Source organism: Budorcas taxicolor, chromosome 24, assembly GCF_023091745.1.
Source record: "Budorcas taxicolor isolate Tak-1 chromosome 24, Takin1.1, whole genome shotgun sequence".
Taxonomy (NCBI): domain Eukaryota; kingdom Metazoa; phylum Chordata; class Mammalia; order Artiodactyla; family Bovidae; genus Budorcas; species Budorcas taxicolor.
In genome coordinates, this window is record NC_068933.1 from 33,488,274 (window position 1) to 33,508,575 (window position 20,302).

At 37.0% G+C, this 20,302-nt stretch overlaps 1 protein-coding gene across 1 annotated transcript in view; it reads left to right on the forward strand.

The window, feature by feature from the left end:
* The window catches only part of LOC128068265 (disintegrin and metalloproteinase domain-containing protein 32-like), a 188,905-nt gene that overhangs the window by 47,945 nt on the left and 120,658 nt on the right, over positions 1-20,302 (forward strand). The window contains exons 7-8 of the mRNA XM_052661387.1: positions 185-362; positions 19,427-19,498. Of these exons, the coding sequence (XP_052517347.1) occupies positions 185-362; positions 19,427-19,498 (250 nt within the window). The remainder of the gene's footprint in view (positions 1-184; positions 363-19,426; positions 19,499-20,302) is intronic.

Genomic DNA, 20,302 nt, shown 5'->3' on the forward strand with positions numbered 1-20,302 from the left:
AATACAGAGCCCAAAAACATCTGTATCTTTTCTTTCTTCTCCTTCCCCTCTTTCCTTCCTCCTCCTCATCCTCTTTGTGGAATTCTGTCAGAGTTTTATAATATAGAATTAATTATAGAATTAGTTAAAATTAGAATTATAAAATAGAACTAAAAGCAGTAAATTTTTGTCCTTCATTTTACAGAGGAATATTGCAGTTTGAAAATGTTTCTTACGGAATTGAGCCTCTGGAATCTGCATTTGAATTTCAGCATCTTCTTTACAAATTAGGGAATGAAAAGAATGAATTTGCAGTTCTTACTGAAAATAACCAAGACACAGAACAAAACCCAATGGACCATTACATTTTTATAAGTGAAAAAGTGAGTTGTGTTTGTTTTATTACTCTTTCAAGGCAGTTATTGTTTCTATTTATTTTTAAAAGAAATTTATTAACCCGTTAGATAGCTGTAGCTACTTTTCTTTAACAGTCTCACCTTTTCTTAGCCTTAACAATTTACTTTGAACCATACATTACCTATTTCTCTTTGCAACAATCATTTGCTTTTTTTTTTAAGTTAAATTTGTTTATTTTAATTGAAGGCTAAATAAACTGTGCATATTAGTGCATATTCAATATAAATGTTAAAAACTCACTTTCTGCTTTTATCTCTATATTCTTGGAAATTATCAGTTAATCAAATATTTATGAAATCTGCATTTATAACCAAGAAATCAGCATTAATTAAATTATAGATATAATTAAAATGTCATAAGTTGAATTGCCATGTATGGCCAAAGTAAATTGTTCACCTGTATAACTGCATGTTTTGGTCCTCACAAAAGTAATTATGAAAGAGAAAAATATTTTTGCCAAGTAAAAGTGGCATTAATATGCATAGTTTATACAAGAAGTATATGGCAGTGTTCATAATATATGTTCTCCTTGGCTTCTGTCAGTTTTTTAAAAAATAGACCAAACTCATCAGAATTTAGCCAGACATGTAAAAATTAAGACTACATTTCTCAACCTCTCTTGCACCTTGGTAGAATTTTGTGACAAAGTTATAGATACTGACATGTGACAGATGTAACATGTCACGTCTAGATAGAGTTCTAAAGGAAGAAAGCTTATCCTCTTCTCTTTTGCCCTTTCCTGCTGGCTGCAGTGTGAACATATTGGTACATCCTAGTCCACAATGATGGCAATGATACTGTACATAGCGGAGCAGTAAGGTAGAATGAACCTTGCTCCTGAGGAATTTATAAGACTAAATCACCATGCCTCTTCAGTCTTTTAATATAAGAGAGAAATAAACTCCAACTTGTTTAATCCATTAGTATCTTGTGTCTCTGTTATAGCTTCTAATCCTATATCCAGAATAATACAGGGCTGAAATGTACATGGAGTGCCAAAGTACTCAATGCTATCATACACACACATATATGTTTTAAAATGAAATTTTATTTACTAAATGTGAACAATTTTATTTTCATACTAAGAATTTAGGAGTTAATCTATAATGGCTTAGATTAACCAGTATGGTGGACATTGTTGATGTTCTGGCCAAATTCTGTCAGATCCTTTTTTACTGTATTTTGGTATAGTGGGACATTTTGTCTTTGGTTGTGCTTTTTAAATATCTAGAATATGTTACTATATTTTAAAAGCTATTTTTACTTAAAAATTTTCCTCTAGTTTTATTGAGATATAATTGGCCTTGTGTTGGTATAAGGTATACAGCATAATAAATTGATAAATTATTGTGAAATGATCACCACAATAAGTAGTTAACATTTATCGCAACACATAGTGTACTTTCAAATATACATTCAAATAAACTTTCAAATATACATTGAAGTATTGTTAATTATAATTACCATGATGTGTATTCTATTTCCAGAACTTATTTATCTTATAATGGAAATCTGTACTTTTTGATCACCTTCACCCATTTATCCCACTTCACAGTACCTACCTCTGGCAACCACCAACCTTTTAGCTGTACCTATGAGTCTGGTATTTTGTATTTGTTTTCTTCCTTAAGATTCTACATATAAGTGAGATCATAGGTATTTGTCTTTCTTTGTCTGACATTTCCTTTAGCAAAATGGTCTCAAGGTCTAATCATGTTGGTACAATGGCAAGGTTTCCTTCTTTTTAATGGCCAATAGCATTCCTTTGTGTGTATGTGTGTGTGTGTGTGTGTGTGTATGTATGCATGCACCAAGTTTCTTTATCCATTCATCAATTGATGGACATTTAGGTTATTTTCATGTATTGGCTGTTCTAAATAATACTGCATTGAACATGGGGGTGCAGATAATCTCTTCAAGATGGTGATTTTTGTTTCCTTGGGATAAAGACCCAGAAGTGGAATTGCTGGATAATGGTAGTTTTTTCAGTTTTTAAAATTTTTATTGGAGTATAGTTCGTTGACAATGTTGAAATAGATTCAAGGGTACAGCAAAGTGATTCAGTTATACATATGTATGTATATATTCTTTTTCAGATTCTTTTCCATTATAGGTTATTAGAAGAGTTGAATATACTTCCCTGTTCATTTATATCACTTTTTTAGATCCACATAGAAATGATATCATGTGATATTTGTCTTTCTCTGACTTACTTCACTTAACGTGATAATCCCTACATCCATCCATGTTGTTGCAGATGACATTATTTCATTCTTTTTTGGGGCTCACTAATATTCCTTTATATACATATAACACATCTTCTTTATCCATTCATCTGTTTATGGATATTTAGGTTGCTTCCATGTCTTGGCTATGGTAAATAGTGCTGCTATGAACACTGAGGTGCATGTATCTTTTTGAATTAGAGTTTTTATCTTTTGTGGATATATGCTGAGGAGTGGAATTTGCTGAACCATATGGTAATTCTGTTTTTACGTTTTAAAGGAATCTCCATACTGTTTATTCTCCATAGTGGCTGTATCAGTTTACATTCCCAGCAACAGTGTAAGAGGGTTCTCTTTTCTCCATACCCTCTCCAGAATTTGTTATTTGCAGACTTTTTAATGATGGCCATTCTGACTAGTGTGAGGTAGTACCTCTTTTCAGTTTTGATTTGCATTTCAATTAGGATGTTGATCATCTTTTCATGTGCCTATTGGTGATCTTTATGTCTTCTTTGGAGAAAGGTCTATTTAGGTCTTCTTCCCATTTTTTTGATTGAGTTGTTTTTGTTAATATTGCTCTCTGTGAGCTATTTGTACATTTTAGAGATTAATCCCTTGTTGGTTTCATTGTTTACAAATATTTTTCCCATTTCATAGGTTGTCTTTTTGTTTTGTTTATTGTTTCCTTTGCTGTGCAAAAGTTTATAAGCTTAGAAGTTTGATTAGGTCCCAAATGTTTATTTTTGTTTTTATTTCCGTGACTCAAATAAATGGCTCCAAAAAGATATTGCTTTGATTTGTGTCAAAGAGTGTCATACCTGTGTTTTTCTCTAGAAGTGTTACAGTACCCAGTCTTACATTTAGGTCTTTAATCCACTGTAAATTTATTTTTGTATGTGTTGTTAGAGAATGTTCTAATTTCATTGTTTTACATGCAGCTGTCCAGTTTTCCTGGCACCACTTATTGAAGAGACTGTCTTCTCTCTGTCTTATATTCTTGCTTCCATTGTCCTAGATTAATTGACCATAAGTGCATGGGTGTATTTCTGGGTTTTCTATTCTGTTCCATTAATCTGTGTGTCTATTTTTGTGCCAGTATCATACAGTTTTGATTATGTAACTTTGTAGTATAATCTGAAGACAGAATGTGATTTCCTCCAGCTCCTTTTTCCTTTCTCTAGATTGTTTTGTCTACTCAGGGACTTTTGTATTTCCATATGAATTAAAAATTTTTTGTTGTAATTCTGTATAAAATGTCTTGGTGATTTCATAGGGATTGCACCGAATCTGTAGATTGCCTCAGGCAATATGTTCATTTTGACAGTATTGATTCTCCCACTGTAAGACCATGGTATATCTTTCCATCTGTTTGTTCTGTCTTCAAGTTCTTTCATTAGCATCTTAAAGATTTTGGAATATAGGTCTTTTGACTTATCAGGTAGGTTTATTCTTAGGTATTTTATTCTTTTTCGTGTGGTGGTAAATAGGACTGTTGCCTTAATTTCTTTCCTAATCTTTTGTTGTTAGTATATAAAATGCAACAGATTTATGTGTATTAATTTTGTATCTTATAATTTTACCAAATTCATTCATGAGCTCAAATAGTTTTCTGGTAGTGTCTTTAGGATTTTCTATGAATAGTAACATGTCATCTGCAGACAGTGACAGTTTTACTTCTTCTCTTCAAAGTTAGGTTACTTTTATTTCTTTTTATTCTCTGATTGCTGTGACCAAGACTTCCAAAATCATGTTGAATATAAGTGGTGTGAGTGGACATCTTTCTCTTATTCCTGATCCTACAGGGAGTGTGTCCAGCTTTTCACCACTGAATATATGTTAGCTGTGGATTTGTCATAGTGAAATTGCTCAGTTGTGTCCAACTCTTTGCAATCCCATGGGCTGTAGCCTACCAGGCTCCTCCGTCCATGGGATTTTTCAGGCAAGAATACTGGAGTGGGTTGCCATTTCCTTCTTCAGGAGATATTTCTGACTCAGGGATTGAACCCAGGTCTCCCACATTGTAGGCAGATGCCTTACTGTCTGAGCCAAATTTGTCATATATGGTCTTTATTATGTTGAGGTAGAAAAGATTCTCTATGCTCAATTTCTGGAGAGTTTTCTTTAAATGATAAATCAATGTTGAATTTTATCAAAACCCTTTTCTACATCTATTGAGATGATCATAAGTTTTTATCTTCAGTTTGTTAACATCGTATATCACACTGCTTGATTTGCAAATATTGAAAACTCGTTAGTCTCCCTGGAGTAAATCTCACTTGATCATGATGTATGATTCTTTTAATATATCATTGGATTTGGTTTGCTGCTGTTTTGTTGAGGATTTTTGCATCAATGTTCCATGGTGGTCTAGTGGTTAAGACTCCTTGCTTTCTGTGCAGGGGTTGCAGGTTCAACCCCTGGTCAGGGAACTAAGGTACCATATGCTGCACTGGTGGCCAAAAACAGAAGTCTAGGATCAGCTGACTTCACAGGATAATTCTACCAAACATTTAGTGAAGAGTTAACACGTATCCTTCTGAAACTATTCCAAAAAATTGCAAAGGAAAGAACACTTCCAAACTCATTCTATGAGGCCATCATCACCCTGATACTAAAACCAAGCAGAGATACAGTAAAAGCAAATTATAGGCCAGTATCACTGGTGAACATTTATGCTTTGTTTGGAGTTTTAAAATTGCTGATTTAACTTTATATTTCATTTATTTATTTATTTTTTTGATTTAACTTTAATACTTATGATTTTTTTTAAAGTTTTTTATTTTTTTTAATTTTAAAATCTTTAATTCTTACATGTGTTCCCAAACATGAACCCCCCTCCCACCTCCCTCCCCATAACATCTCTGTGGGTCATCCCCATGCACCAGCCCCAAGCATGCTGTATCCTGCGTCAGACATAGACTGGCGATTCAATTCTTACATGATAGTATACATGACAGAATGCCATTGTTTCTTCCTGGTTTGGTCTTGGAAGATTGTGCCTTTCTAATAATTTATCTATTTTTTTAGGCTTTCTATTTTATTGATGTTTAATTGCTCTTAGTAGTCTCTTATGATCCTTTGTATTTCTCTGGTGTCAATTGTAACTTCTCTTTTTTAATTTCTGATTTTATTCATTTGGACACTCTCCCTTTTTTCTTGATGACTTTGGTGAAAGGTTTATCAATTTTGTTTATCTGTTCAAAGAGTCAACTTTTAGTTTCACTTTCTATTTCATTTATTTTGCTCTGATCTTTATGAATTCTTCCCTTACACTAACTTTGGATTTTATATGGTGGTCTTTCTCTAATTGCTTTAGGTATAATGTTGTGTTGTTTATTTGAGACTTTTCTTGTTTCCTGAGGTAAACTTGCATTGCTATAAACTGGCTTCTTAGAACTACTTTTGCTGCATTTACAGGTTTTGGATCCTTACGTTTTCATTTTCATTTCTCTTTTTGTATCCTTGTGTTTTCATTTGTCTCTACATACATTTTGATTTTCTCTTTGATCTCTTCAGTGATCCATTGGTTGTTTAGTAGCATACTGTTTACCGTCTATGTGTTTTTGTTTTTGTAGTGTTTTTCTTGTAGTTGATTTCTAGTCTCATTGAATTGTGGTCAGAAAAGATGCCTGGTACTTGGATTTACTGAGGCTTGTTTTGTGGCATACCATGTGATCTATCCTGTAGAATGTTCCATGTGCACTTGAAAAGAACATGTATTCTGTTCTTTCAGATGGAATGCTCTCTCTATATCAGTTAGGTTCATTTGGTCTGTTGTGTTATTTAAGGCTATGTTTTCCTTATTGATTTTCTGTCTGGATGATCTGTCTATTGATATAAGTGGGGTGTTGAAGTTCCCTACTACTCTTGTGTTACAGTGGATTTCTCCTTTTCTATCTGTTAATATTTGTCATATATTGAGGTGCTCCTATGTTCAGTTCAGTTCAGTTGCTCAGTCATGTCCGGCTCTCTGCGACCCCGTGAATTGCAGCACGCCAGGCCTCCCTGTCCATCACCAACTCCCTGAATTCACTCAGACTCATGTCCATTGAGTCGGTGATGCCATCCAGCCATCTCATCCTCTGTCGTCCCCTTCTCCTCCTGCCCCCATTCCTTCCCAGCATCAGAGTCTTTTCCAATGAGTCAACTCTTTGCATGAGGTGGCCAAAGTACTGGAGTTTCAGCTTCAGCATCATTCCCTCCAAAGAAATCCTAGGGCTGATGTCCTTTAGAATAGACTGGTTGGATCTCCTTGCAGTCCAAGGGACTCTCAAGAGTCTTCTCCAACACCACAATTCAAAAACATCAATTCTTCGGTGCTCAGCCTTCTTCACAGTCCAACTCTCACATCCATACATGACCACAGGAAAAACCATAGCCTTGACTAGACGGACCTTTGTTGGCAAAGTAATGTCTCTGCTTTTGAATATGCTGTCTAGGTTGGTCATAACTTTTCTTCCAAGGAGTAAGCGTCTTTTAATTTCATGGTTGCAGTCACCATCTGCAGTGATTTTGGAGCCCCCCTAAAATAAAGTCTGACACTGTTTCCACTGTTTCCTCATCTATTTCCCATGAAGTGATGGGACCATATGCCATGATCTTCGTTTTCTGAATGTTGAGCTTTAAGCCAGCTTTTTCACTCTCCTCTTTCACTTTCATCAAGAGGCTTTTTAGTTCTTCTTCACTTTCTGCCATATGGGTGGTGTCATTTGCATATCTGAGGTTATTGATTAGGTGCATATATATTTATAATTTTATATCTTTGTACTGTATTGATCCCTTGATTATTATGTAGTGTCCTTTTTTGGTCCCCTGTAACAGTTTTTATTCTAAGTCTGTTTCTAAATAAGTCTATTTCATCTGATATAAGTATTGCTGTTTGAGCTTTCTTTTGATTTCCATTTGTGGAATATGTTTTTCAATCACCTCACTTTCAGTTTGTGTGTCTCTCTAGATCTGAAGCAAGACTCTTGTAAACAGCACTTATACAGGTCTTGTGTTTGTATCTATTCAATTGCTGTATGTATTTTGGTTAGAACACTTAATTTCTTTGCATTTAAGATAATTATCAATATTAATGTTCCTGTTGCCATTTTGCTAATTGTTTTCAGATTTGTTTTGTAAATCTTTGTTCCTTTTTCCTCTTTTGTACTCTCTGCTTGTGTTTTGATGACTGTTGAGTATTTTTAGTTGTATGTTTAGAATTTGTTTTCTTTTTTGTATGTATATCTACTGTAGATTATTGTCTGTGGGTCAGTTAGTTCAGTTCCTCAGTTGTGTCTGACTCTTTGCGACCCCATGGACTGCAGCACACCAGGCTTCCCTGTCCATCACCAACTCCTAGAGCTTGCTCAAACTCATGTCCATCGCATCGGTGATGCCATCCAAGCATCTCATCCTCTGTTGTCCCTTCCCTGCCTGCCTTCAATCTTTCCCAGCATCAGGGTCTTTTCTAATGAGTCAGTTCTTCGCATCAGGTGGCCAAAGTGTTGGAGGTAACATGCTACTGCTGCTGCTGCTAAGTCGCTTCAGTTGTGTCCGACTCTGTGCGACCCCATAGACGGCAGCCCAACAGGCTGCCCCGTCCCTGGGATTCTCCAGGCAAGAACACTGGAGTGGGTTGCCATTTCCTTCTCCAGTGCATGAAAGTGAAAAGTTAGAGTGAAGTCGCTGAGTCGTGTCTGACCCTCACCGAACCCATGGACTGCAGCCTACCAGGCTCCTCTGTCCATGAGATTTTCCAGCCAAGAGTACTGGAGTGGGGTGTCATCGCCTTCTCCGGAGGTAACATGAGGTCTGTGTATATATGTGATTATTTCATGTTACTGATACCTTAATTTTAAATGCATTTAAATAAACTTGCATTTGTACTCTCTTCTCACAATTACCGTTTTCAATATCACATTTTTACATTGGATTGTTTTGTGTATCTCTTAAATGCTCATTGTTGATGCAGATGATTTTACTTTTGTCTTTTAACCTTCCCAGTTACTTTGTGTATTTATGAGTTCCTACCTTTACTGTATGTTTGCCTTTGCCGATGAAGTTGTTTTGTAATTTTCTTATTTCTAGTTGTAGCCTTTTATTTTTATTTTATTTTTTTGTCTAGAAGAGTTCCTTTACCATTTGTTGTAAAACTGGTTTGATTGTGCTGATTTCTTTTTGTTTTCCCTTGTCTGTAAACCCTTTGATTTCACCATCAAGTCTGAATGAAAGTCTTGCTTGGTAGCATACTCTTAGTTTTAGCTTTTTCTTTTGTATCACATTAAATATATGGTGTCAATTTTTTTGTGGCCTGAAGAGATTCTGCTGAAAAATCAGCAGATAGCCTTAAGGGAATGCTCTTGTATTAGTTGATTTTTTTCCCTCTTGCTGCCTTTACTGTTTTCTCTTTATGTTCAATTTTTTTTTCATTTTGATTATAATATATCTTGGTTTGTTCCTTTTTGGATTAATCCTGTATGATAGTCTCTGTGCTTCACTGTTTCATTCTTCAGCTTTCAGAAGTTTTCAGGTCTTATTTATTCAAACATTTGTCAGGCTTTTTCTCTCTGTGATCTTCTGGGACCCCTATAATGTGAATATTAGTGTTGTTGGTATTGCCCCAGAGATCTTTTAAACTGTCCGCATTTCTTTTCATTCTTTTTTTCTTTCTGGTCATCACCAGTGAGTTCCTCTACTCTCTTCCAGCTCACTGATCAATTCCTCTGTAGTATTTAATCTACTATCAGTTCGGTTCAGTTCAGTCACTCAGTCATGTCCAACTCTTTGCGACCCCATGAATTGCAGCACACCAGGCCTCCCTGTCCATCACCAACGCCCAGAGTTCACTCAAACTCATGTCCATCGAGTTGGTGATGCCATCCAGCCATCTCATCCTCTGTCATCCCCTTCTCCTCCTGCCCCCAATCCCTCCCAGCATCAGAGTCTTTTCCAATGAGTCAACTCTTTGCATGAGGTGGCCAAAGTACTGGAGTTTCAGCTTTAGCATCATTCCTTCCAAAGAACACCCAGGACTGATGTCCTTTAGAATGGACTGGTAGGATCTCCTTGCAGTCCAAGGGACTCTCAAGAGTCTTCTCCAACACCACAGTTCAAAAGCATCAATTCTTTAGCACTCACTTTTCTTCACAGTCCAACTCTCACATCCATACATGACCACTGGAAAAACCATAGCCTTGACTAGATGGACATTTGTTGACAATGTAATGTCTCTGCTTTTGAATATGTTATCTAGGTTGGTCATAACTTTCCTTCCAAGGAGTGAGCGTCTTTTAATTTCATGGTGGCCATCACCATCTGCAGTGATTTTGGAGCCCCCCCAAAATAAAGTCTGACACTGTTTCCATTGTTTTTCCATCTATTTGCCATGAAGTCATGGGACCGGATGCCATGATCTTAGTTTTCTGAATGTTGAGCTTTAAGCCACCTTTTTCACTCTCCTCTTTCACTTTCATCAAGAGGCTTTTTAGTTCTTCTTCACTTTCTGCCATAAGGGTGATGTCATCTGCATATCTGAGGTTATTGATATTTCTCCTGGCAGTCTTGATTCCAGCTTGTGTTTCTTCCAGTCCAGCATTTCTCATGATGTACTCTGCATAGAAGTTAAATAAGCAGGGTGACAATATACAGCCTGACGTACTCCTTTTCCTATTTGGAACCAGTCTGTTGTTCCATGTCCAATTCCAACTGTTGCTTCCTGACCTGCATATAGGTTTCTCAAGAGGCCGGTCAGGTGGTCTGGTATTCCCACCTCTTTCAGAATTTTCCACAGTTTATTGTGATCCACACAGTCAAAGGCTTTGGTATAGTCAATAAAGCAGAAATATATGTTTTCGGGAACTCTCCTGCTTTTTTATTGATCCAGTGGATGTTGGCAATTTGATCTCTGGTTCCTCTGCCTTTTCTAAAACCAGCTTGAACATCAGGAAGTTCGCGGTAATGTATTGCTGAAGCCTGGCTTGGAGAATTTTGAGCATTACTTTACTAGAATGTGAGATGAATGCAATTGTGCGGTAGTTTGAGCATTCTTTGGCATTGCCTTTCTTTGGGATTAGAATACAAACTGACCTTTTCCAGTCCTGTATCCACTGCTGAGTTTTCCAAATTTGTTGACCTATTGAGTGCAGCACTTTCACAGCATCATCTTCCAGGATTTGAAATAGCTCAACTGGAATTGTATCACCTCCACTAGCTTTGCTCATAGTGATGCTTTCCAAGGCCCACTTGACTTCACATTCCAGGATGTCTGGCTCTAGATTAGTGATCACATCATCATGATTATCTGGGTCGTGAAGATCTTTTTTGTACAGTTCTTCCGTGTATTCCTGCCACCTCTTCTTAATATCTTCTGCTTCTGTTAGGTCCATATCATTTCTGTCCTTTATCAAGCCCATCTTTGCATGAAATGTTCCCTTGGTATCTCTAATTTTCTTGAAGAGATCTCTAGTCTTTCCCATTCTGTTGTTTTCCTCGATTTCTTTGCATTGAATACTGAGGAAGGCTTTCTTATCTCTTCTTGCTGTTCTTTGGAACTCTGCATTCAGATGTTTATATCTTTCCTTTTCTCTTTGCTTTTCGCTTCTCTCCTTTTCACAGCTATTTGTAAGGCCTCCCCTGACAGCCATTTTGCTTTTTTGCATTACTTTTCCATGGGGATGGTCTTGATCCCTGTCTCCTGTACAATGTCACGAACCTGTGTCCATAGTTCATCACGCACTATATCAGATCTAGTCCCTTAAATCTATTTCTCACTTCCACTGTATAATCATAAGGGATTTGATTTAGGTCATTCCTGAATGGTCTAGTGGTTTTCCCTACTTTCTTCAATTTAAGTCTGAATTTGGCAATAAGGAGTTCATGATGTGAGCCACAGTCAGCTCCTGGTCTTGTTTTTGCTGACTGTATAGAGCTTCTCCATCTTTGGCTGCAAAAAATGTAATCAATCTGATTTCGCTGTTGACCATCTGGTGATGTTCATGTGTAGAGTCTTTTCTTGTGTTGTTGAAAGAGGGTGTTTGCTATGATAAGTGCATTCTCTTGGCAAAACTCTATCAGCCTTCGCCCTGCTTCATTCTGTACTCCAAGGCCAAATTTGCCTACTACTCCATGTAACTCTTGATTTCTTACTTTTGCATTCCAGTCCCCTATAATGAAAAGGACATCTTTTCTTGGTGTTATTTCTAAAAGGTCTTGTTAGTCTTCATAGAACTGTTCAACTTCAGCTTCTTCAGCATTACTGGTTGGGGCATAGACTTGGATTACCATGATAGTGAATGGTTTGCCTTGGAAACGAACAGAGATCATTCTGTCATTTTTGAGATCACATCCAAGTACTGCATTCGGACTCTTTTGTTGACCATGATGGCTATTCCATTTCTTTTAAGGGATTCCTGCCCGCAGTAGTAGATATAATGGTCATTTGAGTTAAATTCACCCATTCCAGTCCATCTTAGTTCGCTGATTCTTAAAATGTTGATGTTCACTCTTGCCATCTCCTGTTTGACCACTTCCAATTTGCCTTGATTCATGGACCTAACATTCCAGGTTCCTTTGCAGTATTGCTCTTTACAGCATCGGACCTTGACTCTATCACCGGTCACATCCACAGCTGGGTATTGTTTTTGCTTTGGCTCCATCCCTTCATTCTTTCTGGGGTTATTTCTCCACTGATCTCCAGTAGCATATTGGACACCTACCGACCTGGGGAGTTCCTCTTTCAGTATCCTATCATTTTGCCTTTTCATGGGGTTCTCAAGGCAAGAATACTGAAGTGGTTTGCCATTCCCTTCTCCAGTGGACCACATTCTGTCAGATCTCTCCACCATGACCCGCCCGTCTTGAGTGGCCCCACAGGGCATTGCTTAGTTTCATTGAGTTAGACCAGGCTGTGGTCTGTGTGATTAGATTGACTAGTTTTCTGTGAGTATGGTTTCAGTTTGTCTGCCCTCTGATGCCCTCTTACAACACTTACCATCTTACTTGGGTTTCTCTTACCTTGGACGTAGGGTATCTCTTCACGGCTGCTGCAGCAAAGCGCAGCCACTGCTCCTTACCGTGGATGAGGGGTATCTCCTCACAGCTGCCCCTCCTGACCTTGAACATGAAGTGGCTCCTCTTGGCCCTCCTGTGCCTGCACAGCTACTGCTTCTTGGACGTTCAGTTATTCTTCATCTCTGATCATCCTTTCTTTCTTTATTTTTTCTATCTCTTTGTTAAGAACTGCTAACTTCTTGCTCTGTGCATCTCTTGTCCTCCTTAGTTCTTTGGTCACGTTATAGTCGTTCCTCTGCCCTCTTTCTTGGGTGGGTTGTCTATTTCTACTTCACTTAGTTCTTTTGAAATTTTATCTTATTCCTTCTACTGTAATGTTTTCTTTTGCTTCATTTAAAAAAAGTATAAATTGCTATTTGTGTTTTTATGTATGTGGTAGGTTAGTTACATTTCTCAACTTTGGAGAAGTGGCCTTCTGTAGGAGATGTCATGTGCATTCCAGGTCTTAAGTTGGTCTTGATGTTAATGTGTCAAGATTGCAGCCACTAGTAGCAGTGTTCACATGGTTGAATGTTTCCAAATATGCCTACTATCAGTGGTTATATCTCCAATGTGAGCTGCCGGGGTCCAGCCCCGGTGAATCCAGGGTAATTCAAAGGTGGGGACGGAGTCAGCGTCCTTGGAAAAATACATATTTAATTACAGATATATAGAGAGATTAGAAATGGATAGTGTAGTAGGAAGATTAGTGGAGAAAAAGATGCTGAATAACTTGGATTACGTGGAATAGCATCCATGCTCCAGATGGGAATTCAGCCAGAAAAACGAGGAGCAAGAAAGAACGACATGGGGGTATCAGTCTTTCCGGAAACTGATCCGATTTCTTTATTTTTCAGGTTTGTTTATATACCTTTTTGTTATACATAGGGATGAATACAGAGTCATGCGGGGGTCAGCAGACCTGACCCTTGTCACAATCAGGTGCTTCATATAAAATTATACAAAGGTCTTATGAGTTTCATCATCTTCTGGCCATGAGGTCTGCCTACATTTTATGGCCCTTTCTGATACCTGTCAGTTAACCAGAAAACTTATTTTTCCAGGGGTGATTTTTTCTTAAATCAGGTGCCACCCTCCAAATAAAGTTGCGTTCCTATAGGGTGAGGGTGTAGTGAGTTACAATCAAGAAAGGAATTTAGTTAACCTAAGGTTTAACATGATTAATCTTAAAGGTTAATACTTATTTCTCCTATATGCTAGTTATATTCATTATAAGGGCAGGAATATGGAGATTTAGCAGCAAATATTGGCTCAACAAATGTAAACCCTTCACCAATGTTTCCCTTAAGATCTATTTAGACTTAAGATAGTGATAAAGTTACATTTTTGCATAGCAAGGACACAGTGATTTATAGTGATTTATAACAAAGTACAGTGATCTATAACAAAAGAGAAAATTCATTAACTCAGAAAGTCTAGTATTGCTAACATCAAAAAACTACTATATTTCCTTTTCTATATTCCAAATACATTGATTAATATATTCCCAGGTGCCTAAGGATATGGAGGCCTGATGGCAATCATTGACTCATCAATGAAAAAAGCCCTATGCTAATACTCCAAACTCTCTGTGCTGTTTATGGTTGAGAGGTTGTCACACAAGCTAGTCTGTCAGCAGAGAGGTTTGACCTGAGACATCCTTGTCACACCCAGGGCAGGGAATTAGCAGTAATTATTGGCACGACAAATGAAAAAACCCTTCACCAATATAATTCCTAATCAACCCACTAATACTATACTAATGATCTTCTAACTTCTCAAAAGAGTCTGTATTTAGAAAGTTTTAAAACATCCCGTGCCTCTCACAGTTGGGAGGCTGTAAACAATCACATGCGGCTGGTTGAGCCTGATCAGGCAGGCCAGAGAACCTTCAGAGTTTGTAAGTTGAAACACTCTTATCACGCCCAGGAATTTTTATTAACTTGGAGCTGCAAGTTAACTCCTTCTCCGAGAGAAATGGTTATGGGGGAGAGCTCCCCGTAAAGTACTCTGGTTTTGGGAGTAGATGCTCGGGAACAGGGGGTTTCCTGAGGCTTGATCACGCCTTTGCATACGCCAAGCTTCCTTCCTCATGACCTTTGCCATGGGCGGAGTTCCTCATGCTGGCTCCCAACAGTGAGCTGCAGCTGTACCATGCTTATTGAGACTCTCCAGGATCAGTAGGTGGGTCTAGCTTAGGCACCTGTCATATTCTTTTGCCCTGGGTCCTGGTGCGTATAAGATTTTGTGTGTGCTCTTGGGACTGATGTCTCTTTATCCCCTAGTCCTGTGAAGATCCTGAAATTAAGCTCCAGTGGCCTTCAAAGCAAAATGCTTTGAAGGGGCTCATCTTCCCAGTGCTGGACTTCTAGTGCTACTTCCCAGACTAGCGAGCTTGACCTGGGGCTCAAGAACTCTAATTCCCCTGGAATAATCTGTGTAGTATAATTATTTTCCAGTTTGTAGGTTGCCATTCTGGGAGTTATGAAGTTTCATTATTTTGCGAGTTTGCTCCTCCTGTCTGTCTCTTTGGTTCCTTCTTGATAGCTTTAGTTGTAGGAGATCCTTTCTGGTAAGTTCCAGTCTTTTTCATGCATGGTTATTCTGAAGATAGTTGTGATTTTGATGTGGTTGTGGGAGGAGTTGAGCTCAGGATCTATTTACTCATCTGTCTTGATAAAAACTCTGTTCTCTAATTTCTATTTCATATTTCATCCTTTGGGTAGATTTGGTTTTAGTTTGCTCCTGTTTATCTAGTTTCTTCAGGTATAAAGTTAAGTTAAGCATTTATATTATAAGTTTTCTTCTTTTTTAATTGTATCTCAAATGTTTTGATATGTTACCTTTTTATCTTCATTGTTTCAAAGTTATTTTCTTATCACTAATTAGTACACTTTTTTTTCAACTAAAATAAGTCCCTTTAAAATTTCTTGTCAGACTAGTTTAATATTGATGAACTCTTTTATCTTTGTTTATAAAACTTGGAAGCTTTATTATTCAGAGTTGAAGAAGAGATAGAATTTTTTTCTAGCATTCTGAATATATTGTGCTGTTCTCTTCTGGCCTGCAGAGTTTTTTGCTGAAAAATTGCTAATAGTCTTATAGCAATTCCCTTGTATGTAAAACATTTTCTCTTGTGGCTCTTAGCATTGTCCTTCTACTTAACTTTTGACATTAAAATTATAATGTGCTTTGGAGTGGGGATCTTTGCATTTTTAAAAAAGATAGTGGGCTTCCCTAGTCCAAATGTCTGTTTTCTTACCCATGTTAGGGAAGTTTTCAATCATTGTCTCTATAGACAAAATTTCTACCCCTTTTTCTTCTCCTAGGACTTCTGTAAATGCAAATGTTTGTTAGTTTATTATTTTGTAGCCCCTTATGCTATCTTTCCTATTTTAAATTCTTTCTTCTGTTTGTTTCTCTGACTGAGTTCCACTGCATTTTCTTTGGGTTGACTGAGTTTTTTTCTTCTGCTTCACCTACTCCACCGTTGACTCTTTCTACTGTATTTTTCACTTGTTATTGTATTCTACAGTTCTGTGACTACTCTTTGATAGTTTCTTATATTTTCTCTCTCTGTGTTAAAGTTCTCACTATATTCATTGACTCATCTCTCCAGTTCAGTGAGCATCTTTAAGACAAGTACTTTAAACTCTTTATCAGGTAAATTACATGTCTCCATTTCATTGAGTTTTTTTCCTTTTAATGAGTTTTCTATCTTGTTCTTCCAATTGGAACAAGTCCTCTGTTTTTTCATCTTGCTTGACTTTCTGTGTTGGTTTTTATACAGTAGATGAAAAACCACCTCTCCTAATCTTGGCATGTCCTTGTGTAAGAGTGAAACTTGTTGTTCAACCCTGTTCCAGCTCTTTGTCATCTCTCAAAACTTTGTGCTTATCGAAGTAGCATATTAGTGTCTTGAAGGGGAGATGCTTAGTACTTAGATTCTGGTTGTTTGCAAACTAGATCTTCAGGCAGCTGCTTTCAAAAGTATGCACATGTATATAGTCCTGTGGGATTGCAAGTGTACGCACTGTTCTCCAGGATATCTAGCAGTGTTTCCTCAGCAGCAGTCATAAAACCTGGGGCTCCAAATAAGTGTATATGCTCTTTTCTGGGAGATATTGGAGAGCTGGAGCGAGGCAAAGGGAGTATGCCAAGATGGTGTCCACAGACTGCATTCCTTGAGAGAAGCTCTGTCGTTTGCACTGGATGTGTGCTAAACCTGAAGCCTTCCTCAGTATGTTATCTACACAGTGCTCTGGGATTTGCAGCTTGCCAAGAGCCATCTCTTCAATAGTTGCAGTCCTTTGTGTCTCAGAAATGCAAGCCCCCTAGCCACCAGAGCCAGGCAATCAAGGAGCATTCCCTGGAGGGCAGCTTCAAAAACTGGGGTAATACTTTTAAAAACTCGGGCAGATGGAGTACTCAAAGATAGCACTTACCCTCTGAAGTGTCTGGGAAACATTACACTTATATATACACAATATATGTGCATGTAATATATGTGCATGTAATTAGAAGTCTGCCTCTCAGGCTGCAGTCTTGGTGATTATCTAAGAGGCCTCCATAACAGAAAGACTGTTGAAACTAATAAACGAATTCAGTAAATTTGCAGGATACAAAACAAATGTACAGAAATCTGTTGTGTTTCTATACACCACTAATAAACTGTCAAAAGTAGAAATAAACAACCCATTTACAATGCATCAAAAAGAATATGATACCTAGGGATAAATTTAACCAAGGAAGTGAAAGAACTCTATATTGAAAATTACAAGATATAGATGAAAGAAATTGAAGAAGACACAAACAAATGGAAAGATATTCCATGCTCATGGATTGGGAGAATCAAGGTTGTTAAAATTTCCATACTACCCAAAGCAATCTACATATTCAATGCAATCCCTATAAAATTCCCATGGTATTTTTCAAAGAAACAGGAAAATAATCCTTAAATTTGTATGGGACTACAATCACCAAATAACAAAACAATCTTGAGAAAGGAAACAAAGCTGGAGTCTTCAGATTCTCTGATTTCAGAGTATATTACAAAACTATATTCATTAAAATAATATTATACTGACATGAAAAGATATACCCAGATTGGTGGAACAGACTATAAATAAACCCAACAGACAGAAATAAACCCAAATATATATGGTTAATAAATTTATGACAGAAGAACCAAAAATATACGATTGAGAAAGGACAGACTTTTCAATAAATGGTATTAGGAAAACCGGACAGTGACATACAAAAGAATGAATTGATCACTGTTTTATACAATACACAAAATAAACTCAAAATGAATTAAAGACTTGAATATAAGACCTGAAATCATAATTCTTCTTTGTAGAAGACAAATGCACTAACTTGAAAACATATATGCATGCCTGTGTTCACTGAAGCATTATTTGCAGTAGCACAAATATGAACCAATCTGAGTATCTGGATAAATTAATGATTAAATAAATTGTTATGTACATTTATCAATATAGTGGAATGTTATTCAGCCTTAAGAAGAAAGTGCTGCCATTTTTGGCAATATGGATGAATCTTGAGGATGTTAAAGCTCAACATTGAAAAAACGAAGATCATGGCATCCAGTCCCATCACTAAATGGCAAATAGATGGGGAAACAATGGAAACAGTGAAAGACTTTATTTTCTTGGGCTCCAAAATCACTGCAGATGGTGGCTGCAGCCATGAAATTAAAAGACGCTCCTTGGAAGAAAAGCTATGACCAACCTAGGCAGCATATTAAAAAGTAGAGACATTACTTTGCCGACAAAGTACATGTAGTCAAAGCTATGGTTTTTCTAGTAGTCTTGTTTGGTTGTGAGAGTTGGACCATAAAGAAAGCTGAGTGCTGAAGAATACATGCTTTGAACCGTGGTGTTGGAGAAGACTCTTGAGAGTCCCTTGGACAGCAAGGAGATCAAACCAGTCAATCCTAAAAGGCAATCAATCCTGAACATTCATTGGTAGGACTGATTTTGAAGCTGAAACTCCAATACTTTGGCCACCTGATGCAAAGAGCAGACTCATTGGAAAAGACCCTGATGCTGGAAAAGATTGAAGGCAGGAGAAGGGGACAACAGAGGATGAGATAGTTGGATGGCATCACCAATGCAATGGACATGAATTTGAGTAAGCTGTGGGAGTTGGTGATGGACAGGGAAGCCTGGCATGCTGCAACCCATGGGGTAGCAAAGAGTCAGACAAGACTGAACGACTGAACTGAACTGAGGACATTATGTTAGTAAAATAAGCCAGACACAGAAAGATGAATACTACATCTCACTTTTATGTGGAATCTACAATAGTCAAACCCATAGACACAGTGCAGTGGTATTTGTCAGAGGCTGCAGGCCAACAGGAACAGGAAAATGTTGGTTAAAGGGTATAAAGTTTGATCTATGCAAATAAGTAAGTTCTGGAAATTTAATAAACAGTAGCATAACTGTAGTAAGCAATTATTATATTGTAAAATTTAAATTTTCTGAGAGGGTTGATCTTATGTGCTCTTACCACACACACACACAAGAAAAAAGAAAATGGTAACTATATGAGAGTTGATATGTTAATTAGCATGATTGTGGCAGTTATTTCACATTGCATAAGTATATCAAAACATCGTCTTATAATTTAAGTGTATATATGTATATATTTCAACTATGATTAAATAAAGGTGTAAATATTCTAAAAGTTTAGAATAAACAAGTTGTGAAAGTTTTCAAGTCTTTAAATGTTGTTGTTCTTTTTTCTAGCCAGAATCAACTGTTTCAACTGATTTAATTCCTCTTTATCTAGAAATGCATATCGTGGTAGACAAAGCTTTGGTATGTGTTTTACTTTTTCTTTGCACTTGAATATTTGATATGAATGTATGATTATCCCTAGCTAGAAAGGAACTTAAAGATTCCAGTCTTCTTACTTCCATGTCACTCCCAGAGAACAGTGAAGAACCAAATATTCAAAATTGCACTAGTTCTATCAGAAATATTTTATTTGAAATCTCTTTGTGACAAACCTGCATAACAAAATGGTTTTATTATTATTTTTCTGATAGTTCACAACTTTAGAGTCTCTCTCAATCCATAAAATTTTTAATGGTGATATTTTTAAGTGAAATTCTTTAAGCATTAATTCTTGTTTTAGGGTACCTGAAGAGCAGCATGTAGTCTAGAAAATGTTTGGCTAATAAGATATTTATTGGCACAGAATTAATGATGGTATAACCATTTATGATAAACCTGGTGGGCTGCCATCTATGGGGTCGCACAGAGTCGGACATGACTGAAGCAACTTAGCAGCAGCAGCAGCAGCAGCTTACGTTAAAGTATCAAGATTTTTTAATGGTTTTATTCATGCAGCTGATTGAGTCTAGTCTAAATGCTCCTCTAGATTACTTATTCCCATAAACAATTTGAGGACCTCTGAACTTCAGACTCTTGAGGTGATAACTTAGTTTGTTTTCAGTAAAATGTTGCTTTATTTCTCCCATACTTCAAAGATTTCAGAAAACAGGGATAAAACATATTTTATAAATTTTTTTCTGAAATATTTGATTATCACATCTGTGGAAAACCACAGAGAATGTGAATCATACTGATTTCCAATTCTATTTGTAGGATTGTAGAGCT